At 38.4% G+C, this 17290-nt stretch overlaps 1 protein-coding gene across 1 annotated transcript in view; it reads right to left on the bottom strand.

The window, feature by feature from the left end:
- LOC140333126 (microtubule-associated protein tau-like) overlaps positions 1-17290 on the bottom strand; it is a 30448-nt gene that overhangs the window by 4493 nt on the left and 8665 nt on the right. The window contains 8 exon segments of the mRNA XM_072414563.1: positions 4587-4699; positions 5599-5680; positions 6685-6777; positions 7569-7840; positions 8511-8555; positions 9560-9665; positions 10506-10694; positions 12262-12311. Coding sequence (XP_072270664.1) covers positions 4587-4699; positions 5599-5680; positions 6685-6777; positions 7569-7840; positions 8511-8555; positions 9560-9665; positions 10506-10694; positions 12262-12311 — 950 coding nt within the window.

Raw genomic sequence — 17290 nt, 5'->3', positions numbered from 1 at the left:
TTTTTTTTATTTGCTTTGAGTTACTGCACACTTGCCCAGGAGACTGACCACCTGCCTGTTATACTTGAAATGATCAGCAGGGGGAAGCAGTGATTCACTTTAAAGTTTAAATCATCAAAGTATTTAGCCTTGTGTATGTCAGCACACAAAGTCAGGATATTGATATGGGATCTGAAATAGGTGATAGATCTATTGATATAGAGGATTTGGATCTACAGGCGTGTGGGCAGGATTTGGATCTATAGGCGTGTGGGCAGGATTTGGATCTACAAGCGTGTGGGTAGGATTTGGGTCTACAGGAGGGCGTGCATGTGGGTAGGATTTGGATCTACAGGATGGCGAGCGTGTGGGTAGGATTTGGATCTACAGGAGTGCGGGTAGGATTTGGGTCTACAGGAGGGCGTGCGTGTGGGTAGGTTTTGGATCTACAGGCGTGCGTGTGTGTGTGGGTAGGATTTGGATCTACAGGCGTGCGGGTAGGATTTGGATCTACAGGAGTGCGGGTTGGATTTGGGTATACAGGAGGGCGTGCGTGTGGTTAGGATTTGAATCTACAGGCGTGTGGGTGTGGGTAGGATTTGGATCTGCAGGCGTGTGTGTGGGTAGGATTTGGATCTACAGGCCTGTGTGGGGTTAGGATTTGGATCTACAGGCGTGTGTATGGTTAGGATTTGGACATATTTTTGCTCATAAAAGAGTATTTTTAACGTGCTATTTTGAGGGGGGAGTTTTTTTTCTTGTTTTAGGTACTTCCAATCTGTGAATCTTTTTACACATAGTTTAAAATTCATCAATGATATTTATTCTTAATTATCAATAAAAACAACTATATTAGTTAATATACATCAAAACATCTTTTGTTTTCTTTTTTTAAAAAACAAACTTTTTAAGTATATAGACTTTCTTTGTGACAATTCTTATCTAAAATGACAAAGTTCTACACTTAAAGCATTTTGCCTATTACAGCTTCATCAAAAGAATCAACTTTAGCTGCTCCCTATATGATTTTGGTTCTTTAGAGATGCCAGTCCTACAAATGACCATTCTGTAAAATGGAAACAATTGCTGCAACTAAAAAAGGCACATGTTGCAACTACTCTTATGTTCAAAATTGATTAAGGGGTGTGGTACAATTGGATTGAAATACTCCCTCTCAACTAACAAAAAGATAATTAACAGATTTTTCCTTATCAGCATCTGTCACCCACAAAGAAGTGCAGTTTTTAAACCAAGGGAATTAAACAATTCACCCCCTAATAGACTAACACATCCAAAACACCAACCACACCAACACCATTTCCCATCCTGTTTTTGGGCAAACATCTGTGGACATGCAACATGCCATAATTATAATAAGGGGATCTGTATCTGGGTGCAATTGCCCCTGTGGTATAAATAAAGCTGACACTAAAATAAAAAGTCTGCTTACACTGGCTGCTTCTAACCCTTCTCATAGCACCTGTTTTAGGTAAAGGTAAAACGAATCTGATATGCTGTGAAAAGTTAAAACTATAACCGACTTGACACCCAGTGATGGAGGAAACTATTGTAAGCTAACAGTTCTGGTGTGGAATGGAAAGCGAAAGATATCATGCTAGAACATACTCCCAAGTATTGGAAGACCTTCTAATATTTCATCTGCTTTCCACTCCACTGTATTCTACCCAAAAATATGCTGCTGTCATCCTCACCCCTCTGCAGACAGAAAACTTAATGCTTACTTTTACAGATAAATAATGATTGGGAGAGGAGGCTCAGCTCGTATGAGAAGACTTTCCATGGGAGGGGATTGCCAGATTTAGGCTAGTAAAAAAAAAAAAAAAAAAAATGCACGCAAACTCGGTTTAATAAAATATCATTGGCCACAATCTCCAGCCCAGTGACTTCTTCAGGCTTGACATTTGAAGCCTAAATGGACTTTTTGCTTCCTTCTGTTAGGAGGATTTAAAATTGCATACACCCTCGCTTTTAACATGCAAAGAAAATCAGCTATTGGTTGAAATACAGTCAAGATGTTTTTGCTAGGGGATTGTATCAGACACACAAAACTGGGGGAACCAAAATGTTGCTCACATATGGTATTTTCAGATGTCTATGCTGAAAATACCAATCAGTTACTGGTCATTGTAGCCCATTTTATATTACTTCTAATTAGGACTACTGGATCCTAGTACTCGATTACATATTGTAGTAGATGCTTGTTAGACAATCCTGTACTTACCCCTTTCCACAGATAGTAATTCAGGCAACTCTGGTTCCTCAGGAAGGGGGGGTGGAGGAATGTTGGGGAACCCATTTGGGGAAAGACTTCCCCTTGGCTTGTCTTCGTTCCCTTTCTCTCTCTGGGGGTGACAAGATGAGTTGGGGGTAGGATGAAGGGGGTGAAATGTACACAGAGGAGGATGGAATAGAGAAGCTAGCTTTGAGGAGGAGAATGTCAGTGCCATCAGGTTTTCTAAACAATCTAATTAGTTAGAACACCTTTAACAACACCTTTGTTACTCCAGTAGGTTTACTTTTTGTGGATTGTACTTGAGATACAGTGACGTAATAAACTGAATGAATTACTAAAACATGCTCCAATTTTGTCTTGACCCAAACATACATTTTATGATGCTGTTGCTGATAATTCACACAGATATCAGAAGTGACTGTGTTAGTCCCTCATAGGAAAGTTACATATATGTTGGAATTGAAGTAAGCTTGAGTTCCCCTAATAAATTATAACTATTTAGTGCTAAACTTTTTACCACTAAGTCCTTTAATGGCTTTTATTAGCCTAATATTACCTTTACATTATACAGTATTTCTGATTGATTAGACAACGTGGAATTGAAACTAATGTAAACCATTCTATTTTTTATTGATATCTCGGCAGTCAAGAATGTATTGATGTTGAAACCATTTGTGTTACAATTTATATTTCTATATTCTATAAATATGTATGATCTATATACCTGTGTCCTATTCCTGGGACTACCACTTCCCACTGAAAGACTGAAATAAAGTCTACAAGCAGTCAGTGTCCCAGAAATGTAACTTCAAAGAGACTAAATAAAAGTATGCAGCAAATCATGCTTCAGAGGTGAACATACAAATAGCTTAAAATGTTCAGGTCCACTTTGAAATAATTCTAATATTGGTTGAAACTAACATTGTGGGAAAATTGCTAGCATTACACTGCCCTATGAATGATTATAAGCTTGTATCTGAAATATGCTAATTTTCCTGCTGGCACTGATGATTAGATTAAAGGATATAGGTCAGGAATAATAATGCAATAAGGTAATAGAACAAAAAGATGAGGAATATGGAAAATATAACTGAATATGCAAAGGGTGGAGGTGCCTTAAAACAGAAGTAATGGCATTTTTAAAAATAAATTGTGTACTATTAGAAAGTTTGTGCAATAATCGATCAGAATAAAAAGAAGTACAAAGCTTCTGATTTGTGTAAGGCCAATCAATTTTTGAGGTCAGTTACACTCAGGTTCTGCATTATAATGACATTGTTAAACAAGCCCCCCTATTGAAATGCTTCCCTTCATATAGAACATATAAAATGCCATGATTTCCCTTAGTGGCACAGCTTTTAGAAGAGGAAACAAAAGGTGAATTTGGCGAGAGAGAGAAAGGCAACATTTCTGTGGCTGGGCAGAGTGAATCCCAGAAGTGATTGTGACAGCAAAGAACAATGAATTGTTTTATAGAGAAGAAAAGGTGTGAAAGTCCTTTGTGCTGGTCTTCAGAGTACTTGGAAAAGACCAGTACCGGTAGGTAAAAGGTTAGAAACAGATAGTTTTGGTTCAGCAGTAGTAGTGTCAAGCAAAGAGCCAGACTGCGTTTCACAAAGCTAGAAAGAAGCGCTTACAAGCTATTAGAAGCATCGGCACACACAAAGCAGACCAGTAAGTCATATGATTTCTGTAAGCTGCACTGAAATGTCCACATCTGTACCCTCAGATCACAATCTACTTCCAGCTGCAGAAAGCTGGCAGACAACAAGTCTTCTATTTGTAAAGATGGTGTCAGGCCAAGTGGTACCAACCCTTTTCACTTTAAGGGCTTAAATATTAATGCTTGCTGGGTTGTTTGGTACTCATCATGTTTTCCTATTGAAACGGCAAATATATCAGGACTATCCCTAAAACAAAAATGGCTGTGAGTGAGTCCCAGCCCTGAGAAGAGGGCTAGAACGAGACAGCCTCTGCCACAAGGAAAAGGCTACTTCATCCTGCTCTCTAAGCTACTTGCTTTTCCATAAACGTGATAAGGAAAATTTGTGGCCGAGTACATTTATCAGCTTCCAGTTTCAGTAGAAAACATTGTAATTGGAATACTATCTTCTAAATAATAACTGTTTACTAAACAGCATGGTTCCCCTTTATATAGCAGGAGGCCTACAGATATAAAGGTAGAATAAGCCTAGCAACTTTAGGAGGGGGATCCCAATCTTCAGTGCAAGATTTGTAATTGGACAGGCAGGGAAAGGTAACTTCATACAATCTTGATGTGATTACATGATGAAGGAGCAGCAGTGGACATTTTTACTTTGCAGCTGGCTGAGAATAGGAAAATGCACATTACCTTTTTGTTCCCTCCCCCAGGAACATGAGTAATGTTGTCCATTGAGCCAATTTTGGACTGAACCTTCTCTTTAAAGTCCAGCTTCTCTGATTTCACCTCTATGTTGCCTCCACCTGTAACAATAGAAAATGAAAAAGATGAGACCACGGTCAGGCCTACTTCTGAAAACATGACTGGAGCAACTAATCATATTGTCATCTTACTTCTCACAAACAGAGCCAGTGATATGAGATTAATAGGCAGATTCAACCTGCTGACAGTCCAGAGGGGTTTGTAAACAATTGCATTAGAACCTGAATCCCCAGGTGCTACTTCCAGTGCTTGGCATTTGGTTGTCACTTTGAACACCACAATTATTATGGCTAAAGCATCTGCAGTGACAACAGAGCTGCTTCCACAACCTCTGTGTTAACAAGTCTACAGCGTGTAACCTACAGCAAAAAAAGGGCAGCTTAAAGTTTTATTTATATTACTATTTAAGATACCTCTTACACAACTACCTGTTCAATGCCAAAACCTATCCAATGCCTGCTTAGCTCTTCCACCCACAGAATCATCCTGCATCCTTTACAGCCTCATTGCACAGGTCTTGTCTGGAAATTAATTTCCCATGGATTGGGATTGAACCTTACTGCAATGGTATGACCAATTCAAGTTTATGGGGAATTTAAATAAAAGAATTTATTGGATAAAACTTAAATTTTATATCTCAAATGCAAGCCTCACAAAGCATGTGCAGTTGGCACTTCTAGAGCGAAATTCACTTTAGTATGGAAGTGTAATGAGGCCTTTGTACTATCAATGGTGACCTGTAAGAGAAACAATCTAAAGAATTTTTAACACTGGATACAGCATAAATGGTTAAAATGCATGTTATTGCTGTGTCCCGTTGGTATAATTTTGACCCACTTACTATGTAGTCATTAGGACAAAAAGTGAAATCTCCCCAAGCAGGACAATAATAATGGTAATAAACACTATTAGTATGACAGGTATGGAAGGACAGATGTACCTGGCTTGTGGTGAATATTGCCCATAGATCCGCACTTGGATGTAACATGTGAGAGATCGACTGGTTTGTGTGTAATCTGCACCTGAAAATTGGAGACAATCAGTATTAATGGTGGAAACACAAAATCACTATTACTATCTGTTTAAGAATTAGTGTCAATTCCAGCACCCATGTACGTCTGCCACCTAAACACACAAAAAAGAAGCCATTCTGTAAGTGCTTTAACTGCAGCATATTCTTGTTAACCTTCAGAGAATTATTAATAGTTCCAGCCCATACAAAGGTGACATAAATTGTGTGTAGGACACACATGCACTTACAGAAAGAAAGAAAATCACAATTATTGCTATATATTAGAGATTGGAGTATAGGTCAGAACATAAATTAAATCCTTGGTTATTGTGAAAGCAGCTTAAAAATTATCAATGGAATTGGTAAATTTAGATGGAAACCTTTAGACTTTTATGCAGTTACTGCATTGCTGATGAATACACGGATTACTGTGTTATGATTGCTTTCATACCAGATTTTATCATCAGATGTCACTGCAATGACAGCTCCTGCAAAAAGCAAAACCTGGGCACCAGGGTAATTTCAGAGAGGTCATTGCCTAGAATGGCATGTGTCAATATTTAATTTCATCAAAGATTGATTATCAAATCTATAAATTGTTACACAACACAGAAATTCGCTGCAGATAAAGCAGGATTTTGTTCTAAGGACACTGTTCAAGCCATAATTGCAATCTGAAAATGATGGTTTTTAAATTTTATATTACTTTAGACCTATAAACTGTATGCATAATTACATGCAATGCAGCATATCCGTTTAGTACATTTAGTATAGAGGAAGGGGATTAGGTTTTAATTATCAGTCATTCCAAGAATTTTGTTAATCTTTTAAAGCTATTGTCTGCTATTATTAGGATTTTATTATAGTGTGTCAATTCTATGTGCAGGCAGCCAGAATGAGAAAAATCAAAGTGGAGCAAGCAAGCAGAAAGGATGCCATGAAAGCGTCTGGTGGTGGCTGATTGGTGCACTGGTGACAAAGTGTCTGTGTATCTAGGCGTAGAGTGTCACTCACTGCTCCTCCCCCAGGAATATGCTTCAGGTTGTCCTTAGATCCACACTTGGACTGAACAGTACTGACATCCACTTTCTTGTGGACAATCTGCACCTGCGGGAGGAACGAGGTAGGTGCAGGTGGTAAAACAGAGCAGAAAAAGAAACGGGCAGCAGATGGCATGAAGCAGGCGAAAGTGGATGGTGTGACGCAGAGAGAAATGTAGCAAACTGATGAGATGACTGGAGAAGATGGCATTTATTAAGTCCATGGTTACAAAAATCCTAGAAAATTCTAGTTAAAGGGTGCAGATAGGAAATGAAGAGTGGGTATGTTTTCAGGACATCAGAAATGCCCCCCCCCCCTATGCTCACCATGGGATTCCTTTTAGGTAAGATATCTACAATAAACAAAAACTCTTGGTTTATCTTCTGCTTAGTAAGCTGCCTGACTGGTGGAAACCAAATTGCAATTGTAGGCAGTTGTGCAATTGTAGGCAGGATAGTGAATATTTTGCCATCTGCTATTGGTACCCCACTGTGGCATCAAACAATGAGGGTAAATTTGGTCCTCCCCACTTTTCAAAAATAAATAAATAAATTGCAAGCGTGGCTCATCCTTTCAAAGAAGTTGCTTGTTATCATAAAGTGAAATTTCTGAGCCATATTGAGGTAACAATTAGAAGGTAAAAAACCCTCCCAAAAAACAGCTCTCAAAATTGGAAATACTTGTTTAAAGATTATGATGCTGGAATTTCCTTTCCCTATCAGATATTCCAAAAATGCATAAACACCATCACTCATTTCCAGCATTTCTACTTTTTATTTCCAACCAGTCACCTCTACTCTGTATCTTTTGATCCACATGAAATGTTCACATACAGACACTGGACATTACTCAGATACCTTGCCTCCTCCTGGTGTGTGCCGGATATTATCAGTGGAGCCAATCTTAGATTTGATATTCTTCAGGTCTGGTAAAGGTGCTGTGCTGGGGAGCGGCTGAAGACGGCTTTTGACAGAGGCAGGAGATTTTGGGGGAGTACGCACAATGGCAACCTTTTTGGGTTCCCGGCTGGACGCCACCTGTGATGAAGGTGTGCGGGAACGACCTGTAGGAGTGCTAGGAGATCCAGGGCTGCTGTATCCACTTCTCTCACCAGACTTTGGAGATTCTGCTATAGGAAAATCAGAGGTTTTATTACAGTTTCTGGTCAATCAGGAACATGGTCATTTTACAAAGTAAAAAACCATAGGATAGTCCTGGGCTTAATTTTGATTTAGAATATTAAAGTTAGATAGAGTTAGATGTAGGATAATAAAGTTTTAGCTATTTATTGGACCATCAATGTTGCCATCTCAATGACCATAGCAGTGAGCAACAAGAAAGTTGCGATTTGCATAAAAGTATGAGAGATGCAGCCACAGTACCTCGACCATCAATCACCTAAATGTAGTTTGAGCACTGTAAGAACCCATTTAAACTACCAATTGACCCGTTTAAACACCTTTCAACAAGCCCCAAGTTTACCTTGAATGCTATATGTTTACATGGTGTTTTCTGGTACATAAGGTGATACGAGCAAAATAAGCACTTGGTGTACCAGATTTAGGGGATGTACAAACATAGCTAAACATGCTCACCAATTATAAGAACTGGCTCTTTACATAAACATAAGTTTGCTATATAATGAATCTTTTAAGTTTTTTACATGCAGGTTCACTTTAATGCAAACCTTCCCTTATATTGCGCTACTACTCTGTCCAGACACCCAAAAGGAAATGGAAAGCCAGGTACAATGCTTCATGACAATAACATCTATCCTAATACCTGCTTACCTCTCTCACCTTTTCCCATGCTGGATGGTGCTTTTTTCTGATCTCTCCTCACACCTGGAAAACACACAGTTTAATTAATTTACAGTCTATGGAAGGCCTACCAAGATCTTCTGGCCCAAAATAAATGTAGCTTAACGAGCAAGAAAATCCAACACAATATAATAGATATGTGGTAGTTAAAGCAACTTCTAGCAGACATTTGGTGATTTTTTTGTAAAACATTTGAAATGAAGAACAAACGTGTAACAAATTTAACGTGACCTAACATGAAAACTATCCCACAGTTTTGTTTAATAGGGTTTTCCCACCATGGTAGGAGATTCAGTCCTATAAGGGCATTCTTTATTATGAGGGGTCACACACTGGCTCGAGGAAGTAGGTCTGAGCTTCTAGAATCCTCCTCAAAAAGACCCATATAGAAATAAATAGTAGTATTTGTTGAATAAAGCCATTATTATCAATTGTTTCAGCAAACAATAGGAATAAGTAAGCATTGGATATAGACAGGCTGCTTGAATACCTCCACAAAGCCTGTTCTTTTAAGGCGGTGGGAGTTTAAGTGGGGAGGATGGAAGGAAGCAACCTGCGGCCACCCATTAATGAAAAATAGCAGCCTGACATTCAGCGATCTGACACAGATTTACTAAACGTTGCCACGTGACAGCTGTACTGATGTTAGATCACAATCAATTTCAGCAACAAAGACATAGCAACTGTATGGGGCTTTACATTGCCTATTTATTCTGTATACCACAATTTCAACTCACATTTTCTTTCTATTCCTTTTAGGTGGAGGCCAATTGTGTATGAAACACCCAGGGTAGATCGAGTTTTTTTTTTTTTTTTTTTATTATACCCTCTGCCCCCAAACACTATACTACTTAAGAAAGCTCCCAGATCTTCAATTCTTTGCACAAAAAAACAGTCATGACTTACTTGACTAAAAAAGTCAGACCTAAAATTTAATAATTGGTTTGATTTTATTTATTGTTAAATGCATGCTACTTTGCACTGTTTTATCATTATTCGCTCATAGGCACACCAACAAGCTGACCTACCGCTAGGAGGAGTCCTTGGGACTGCTGTGGGCGTCTTAGAAGGGATTCTGGATGTGTTGAGGGGTCCTTTGGGAGTAGGCTTACCCCCTGCACCCTCAGCTCCATCCTAAAGTACATGAAATGTTTAAATTAGTAAATAGCAATACAGAATATGTCATAGAAAAAGGACACAAATCTGCTTTTATAGATGTGCTGGGTATACCCAGTGATCCAGTTTAAAGTAGTTTATTCACACAGTTCTTAGGACAGCAGTAAATGGCAAAGTGTACCCTAGTTTAATCTTATAAAACATTTGGAACGGAGAATGTGCAGAACAGGACTACGCCCTTTATATTGGTGAAAATGGCTAAACGGGCCATACATCCAATATTCACCTGCTAAATTGGTTGAAAAAGAAACAAACAGTCACAGCTATGACCGCCCAAGAGAAGTATAAAGGATTTTTCTGTTATTACAGCTTCTACCCATGCACGGCTTGCCATAATTCTTAATTACTGCAATTAACACTCCCTGGGTTGCCCTAGGTCAGAAGTTGCAAGCCTTTCTAGGCCTCATAATTTTTTTTCCAGCTGCACTCAAAGTTGGTATTCCATTTATTAATTAGTAACTAACTTAACAGTTTGCAGGGCAACCAAGACATTTTTGTTCTAGTCCGTGTCCCTTTATCATACATTATAGAGAATTTATTTAGGAAGTCTGATCCCATTACCTAGCTTTGTATTGGGTGTAGCAAGTTGGACAGAAAAAGCAAACTCGACTCCCATATTAACATACTCCCCAAGTTCCCTGATTACTGCAAAAGAACATTTTGGTTGCAAATCAGAAAAAGTCATTAATAAAAAAGAAAAATGAAATGAATGAAAGTCAGCTATAAAGTTAGTGGCCCTGGGCAAATTAAGCATCTGTTATCAGATCTGCCAATAGCTCACGCTGGATCTCTTCTTACCTTTGCCCGTGAAGGGGTGATCAGCGGGCGGTACGAGACTGGGGACGCTCTCTGGGTAAGGATCCTCGTGGGAGGAACTGTGGGGCTGGAAAGTTTTTTCTGGGTGGTTGTACTAGCTGAAGGGGATCGTTTGGGGATGGTGGAGCTTCGGGCTGCAGTGTGTTTGGCAAGGGTTGGAGTTGAGGATGTCTTCAGAACGTGAAACAAAACATTACGTAAACAGAAAAATAAAATGGTAAAAATAAAAAGGCAAACCAAACCAAAACATTTTGTGATGGATGAGAATGTCGATCAGGAATTAAGAGCGCGACTGCGAAAGAAAATACTTTACTGCATGCAGGTCACTGGAGAAATTGAAAAGGTGTGTTAACTAGCACTGGGGGTAATTTGTATGAGGAGAACAAACGGTATCTGTGATATCCACAACAACCTGACTGCAGATCTCATTCTTGTAACTTAAAACTATCAAAAAAAAAATCTCAGCTGTAACATTTCCTTTAAGCACTATAACTCCAACAGTCAGTCCAACCTTTTTAAATGATTCTATTGATCTTGCATCAATTGTGGTATACCAGTACATGAATAGGCCAGACATTCCAAATACACACCAGCTTATAACAATAGTATTATGTTGCAAGGACTAACCTCTCCCACATTATCTGCCATTACTAGTTAACATCTCCTTGTACTGGTGATTTAGTATTACTTTTCTGACAACCATAATAAATGGCATCAATTATGTTACAATGACACCTTCCAAAGGTGGGATTTCTTAGGCAGAAATTGAGCAGTCGGTTGCTGAAGTTGATATTTTGACATCATTAAAACAAATAAGCAATTTTAGGAAATTGAAAGATTTTACATAATTTCTTGTTCTGATAGAAGTCAGGGCTAATCTCCATAACATGGACACGAGCAGGACAGAGGGCTTTTTACTCTTCAAAATGAGTATTTTCAGAGTAGGGTTACTTAATAAATGACTGGGTATTTAATAATGTAATTGGGATCCATCTGTGTATAGCAACTTATAGTGATCAAGGCTAATCCATGGCCTAGAAGATAAACCCCGGTTCTACGAGTCTGTGATAGCACCTGAACTACACAAGACACCTCACCCTCTGCATGCGTCACAGTGCGCTTTTAATTCATGTTCAAAATTAAATAAGGAAACTGCCAACAAAATAAAATAGAAACAAAAAATAATGAATGACATCGAGAAAAAAGGAGCCCTGAATGTCTGTTATAGGTCTGGGTGGAGATGTTTTTAGTGACCACAGCATATGTTGTAGACATCAGTCTGTGTCTGGCAATTTTCAGCACTCCGACCACTAATAAGCCCCTGGGATGCTGCGTCATAAACAGGAAGTTCTGCTTTATGTAGGACAACTTTATGTCAAAGGGGATGCAGTGACACTAGAACACGAATGCTGATCACACATTACACATGTGTGGTGAAGAAATGGGAGGACTTGTTTATGAAAGCAATGAACAGTGGGTATATATTTTAGAATTACACTATTTTATTTCTACAATTCCAAACAAATAATGCTTTAAAATGTAATCCAATGCGGTATGAGAAGAAGAATTTAAAGCCACTCCCACCGGGAAGTGCAAAATGGAGCAGATATTCTGATACATTGGCTGTGAGGGCTAGAAAACAGGTCAAAGGGAGCTACATAAATATTCAGATGTCTCCAGTCTGTCGCCTTTCCAGGCTCCTATTTGCACATTTGTTCCACATTAGAAATGATCTTACCTGTGCCACCTTTTCCTGGGAATCCCTTTCATGCTTTTCTTGATCGTGAGCTGCAAGAATCAAATATGTAAAAAGTTAACAATGAAACTCACATTGTACGGTCCCTGGAAGCAGTAGAGGTACCATGAACCCCTGGAGCAGAAAGCCAATTTGTAGGTAGTTTGGAGAATAGAGCCAAATCTTTTTGTTATGCAAAAGTGATATCACAAGACATGTTGGCTCTAAAACTGACAACAACAAAGCAACAAACAAACAACAAAGTCAACAACTGCAAGTCTTTTTAGCTTACTATTCCTTTACAAAACACCACTAGATTAGGTTCAGATTGATTAAAAAATGCTTATTCACATATTCTACAGTAATAATTCCATACTGAATCTTGAGAACCTGATTCCTAATTCCCCTACCTATAGCTCTTTTCTTGGGGACTCATTATCTTCTATTGCAGGTAACCGATAATGGACAAACTAAGTCAATATACCATGCAAAAGACTGGATTTAGACAAGGTATTGTCCTTTCTCTTCTCCATGCTGACGGACAGACAAAAAGTAATGCAGACTTTTTTTTGGTTTAAACTTTTATATAATGTTTTGTGTATCCCGCTCAGTTGCTATTGCATGGAATCTAGTAAGAGCTCATGTACTGCTGTTTATATCCCCCACTATTTTGTTTTTGTGTGAGCTACTCATATATATTTATATTCTCTTTCAATAAAAATACAATTTCATAAAAAATACAAAAACAAAAAAGCTTGTTAGTCATTTCTTTTTAATGTTACCTGGTTGGGTTCTGCAGCTTCTGACAATTCAGAATTTCATCTTTAAATGCAGCCAATATAACCCCCTCCTTACATCAACATGACGTAAACCTTTTACTTCTCCAAGAGCAGACCTAAACTCAAGTATGTAACTTGGGCTTTTGTTAACCATAGGTTCTATTCAAGTAGCTGTAAAGGTAAAATACGTTGGTGCGAGTGTTATTCATGTTCTGGTGCCTGCCACCCAGGCGGAGACATCATGCCACCCAGACTAAAAAAATTTTGGGGAGAAAACTGTACTTGATTAGTTAAGAGCTTGGTTGGGGAGCCTGGGAAATGAGGGGTAAATATGGGCAGAGAAGGTGAGGATGGCAAGGCCAATAGTGCCACAAAAACACACAAAATGGCTGCTTCCATACAAATATTGCATGTTTTATTTCTCATGGATGCACGCTGACACAGCCAACACCACTAAGGGGACTGACATTCTAGTGTAAGTGAGAATAGATATCTATTGGTTCTGATGTTAAAATTTAGGTTTACTTTTTTTTACTCAAGTCTGCTCATTTTCAGGTTCTGCCACTTCCACCTTTCTAAAACTATCAAAATCTGACCCTGCCTGTCCCCAAAGACCACTAGATTACTTGTACACGCTTTTATCTCTCTTCTGGACTACTCTCTAACATCCTCCTCTCTGGTATTCCACTAACCCAACTCTCTCCCCTCCAATCTATTATGAATGCTGCAGCCGGACTTAACCGTTCTTAACACTACTCTTTCAATTCTTAACGTTGCCTGTTTGCAGGTCTCTACTTTAATTCCCTCCACAGCTCTTCTCCCAGCTACCTTTCTCATCTGATAGAAAAATACAACCCTATAGCCACTGTCTTTGCTCCTGCAATGACCTAATGACTTCCTTACTCATAACCTCATCACATGCACGGATCCAAGACTTCTTTTTTTTAGAGTGGCCCAGGCTTTTTAGAATGGTCTTCCTCATCCGATTAGGCTTGCTCCTGCCTACTGTTCATATAAAGAGCAATCAAAACCCATCTTTTCAAAATTGCCTACACATTTTCTGTTCTTACACACCATTCTGTGCTACTTCCTCTCACCTTTACTATTGCTAGATAAGCTCCTTTAGGCAGAGTCCTCTCCGTAGAATGTTGGCGCTATATACATTTTATTAATAATGTCTGTAGTTTAACTTTAATAACCAAGATTTAAAGCAATTCAGTGATATCACTGCATTTGACTAAACTAAATCTAATGTATAACCAGACTACCAACAAAAGGGCTCCCAATTCAGGCTTATTTAATAAGGCATAGAGTGATCAATGAAGTGCACTAACTCATGGTATCCAATCAAAATATACTTTTAATGTTACAAGCCTGACCTGAAATCTATTCATTTGGTGTGCTTTGCACTGTGCATTGCCTTAAAAGGTTCAGCAAACAGCAAATCACCACCTACTATGTAATACATTTCAATGTTCTACAAACATAATGTCATCTTACAATCATCACTAAAGTACATTTCCTACCACATTATTAGCACTGTGGTTTGTTTACTAGGAAGTCAGTGTTTGAAGATCAGGAATATTCAGCCATGCAAATAAATGTTAGTCACAGGATGATTAAAGAAAATCAAACAATGTAATTTGCTTGTTGATGATGTTTGATGTTCTGTATTTATGCTACAAGCAGAATCATAACACATCTTTTAAAGAGAAACTTGACCAAGAATCAAGTACACCTGAGCTGACAATCCCACGAACACCTGAAGGAAGCTAAACATACTGTTTAGGTGTTCACTATAGCCATAATAAACACGTCAAAGAGTTGAAGCTAAACTCTTCAACTTTCTGCTCCAATCTAAATGTGCAGCATGTGCATCAAAACCACAAGAAAAAAAAATAATGTCCCCTTTCAGCTCACTGTCCTCTGTTTTTTACCAGGAACCCCAGGGTTCCTCCAGAGGTTGTTGGGGAGTCATTGAGCAGTCTGTGTCTCAGGTCACATTTAGCACTGACACCAATGATCTTTTTGGTTATCTGCAAGTGCGGCAGCCTTCCCTTTGGAAAGCAAAGAGGCATTGTCCTTACTGACCACCACACTAATGTACTGTACAGAGTTGTGGATATAGTAATATAGCAGGGATTTTCTGAAGACCTGAACATTATTTTAAGGGTTCCCCCCATGCTAAAAATGTTGAGAAACACTGGTTTAGACAGTTGCATTTCTGCAGAGGACTGACACACACCTTGCTAAGTCAGAGCTACAGCTATGCAGTCAATACTAGGCATGAATGGATAGCAGTGGATTTTACCGAAAAGGTTAATAACCTACCTGTTAACACTAACCTTCTTTCCTAACACAGCTAAGTAGCTTTGAACCAAGAAAAACAGGCTCCCATGATGCATCATCATCATGCTGTTACCTAATGTGTAGGTAGTACAGTGAAAGAATAGCACAAACACTTTATTTATGGTGTTCCATGCCTATTAGCCATGCCCACATCAAGAAACCAGGTTAAAAACATTAAAGGGGTATATTTATAAACTGTTTACACAAAAGGCATGAATGACACCCTTCACCTTATACGTAAGTATTAAGTTTTATGTTATCTTATACAGTTACAATTGTCTTAGTGCTGGACCCTGGCAGGCAGTGAAAATGTTAAAACTTTGTGAATTGAGCCCATTGTGTATATGTGGTAACAATTTGGCCTTAATTTAGGTAAATAAACCTTTAAAAGAACATAACACATACATTACATATAAGACTAGGTATAGCCCCATTTTGTTCTGGAAGAACAATCTTTACATAGGTTATTAAAAATCACAAATTAGAACGGCTGGAAGTTTAAAAAAAGGATAAGCATATTTATGTTTTCACGTGACTCTTCTGAGTATAAATCCAGCAACCAGACAGAGGAATCTCAACATAAATAGCAGAATGCTCCCTGTGCTTCTATGTACTGCCATGATTAGGCCGTTGTTGTAGATTACCCTAGTGCTATTTTATTTGTCTATTCAGTCATCCTGTTTTTATGTGCCTCATGTTTAGAATCATTGGAATGTTTATTTTCCATCCTGCTAGGATATACACTGCTTCAAATATAGTTTAAAGGCTGCAGCCCCCATATGGGAAAAGTTTAACTGGTGACATCATGGCAGATGTCAGGATTAACTCTCCAACTCCATGGTGTTTCACCACTGCTCGATGTTTATAGGACATCAAGAAGGACAAATATACACAATCATAAATCTACAGAACACATTTTCAATTGTTTTAAAGAAAAGATCAGCCCAAACAAAATGTCCCTTTTTATTTTATACACCAACCGCATACTTTATTCTCCATGAACCTCCAGATAATAGAGAATAAAAAAATGAATTGGACTTTTGGTTAGATTGTGGAGGGAAGGAGGAACTTCCAGTAAAAGGCAATGTCCAGGTAGTAAAGTCCTAAAACACACATCCTAGTCTAACCTAGGGTTTTACTATATAAATAAAAATTATCTCACTGCTTAATTCCTGCTGGCCTGCTACTTTACTATAGTATGGAAGGAAATTAAGGTGAGGCTTCTTCCACACACATTTACCACTCCCATGTTCAATTTTGCCATAAAGCCCCTCGAATCCAAACGGTACACATGTTCCAAAAAAGGGTTTATCCTAAAAAAAAGTTCTCACAATTCAATTCAGACTTTTCTAATGGCTGTTGAAGTTATTGCATTCAATTGTGGGCTGTCAGTGGGTAGGCCAGGGCTTAGACTTTCTAATACCTTGCAAGCTCATAAGCAACAATAAACTACAGGACTTATTACACAAGGACTATGCCAGGTATAAAGAACCTGAGTACAGGGTATACTATGTGGCAACGCTTCTGATGTAGCACCCCGCAAAGAGAACTGAAATACGAATACATAGTTTGAAGTAAGAAATAACATTCTAAACTTTTGTACTACTTTGTAATACTACACAAAAAAATAAAATTGAAACTTCTGCTGGCTTGTTTGATTACTGGAACTGTACATCTCAGACAACAGGTCCTGAACAATTACAGAGAGGCATCTGATCATTATCATATATCAATAAAATAATTTTAACATACTTAAGAATTAAAAGAGCTTATCAACAGAATAAACAATTGACTTGAAGCAAAGAGGATCTAGCTCAAACACCAAGTGATTCATCATCAAACGCAGAGGGCACCAAGTGTAACCCAGAAACCAGAGTAGTGATATTTTTTTTTTTTTTTTTTTA

Source organism: Pyxicephalus adspersus, chromosome 6, assembly GCF_032062135.1.
Source record: "Pyxicephalus adspersus chromosome 6, UCB_Pads_2.0, whole genome shotgun sequence".
In the NCBI taxonomy this organism is placed as follows: Eukaryota; Metazoa; Chordata; class Amphibia; order Anura; family Pyxicephalidae; genus Pyxicephalus; species Pyxicephalus adspersus.
Note: the sequence above shows the minus strand (reverse complement) of the source record. Positions and strands in the feature narration are given on the sequence as shown.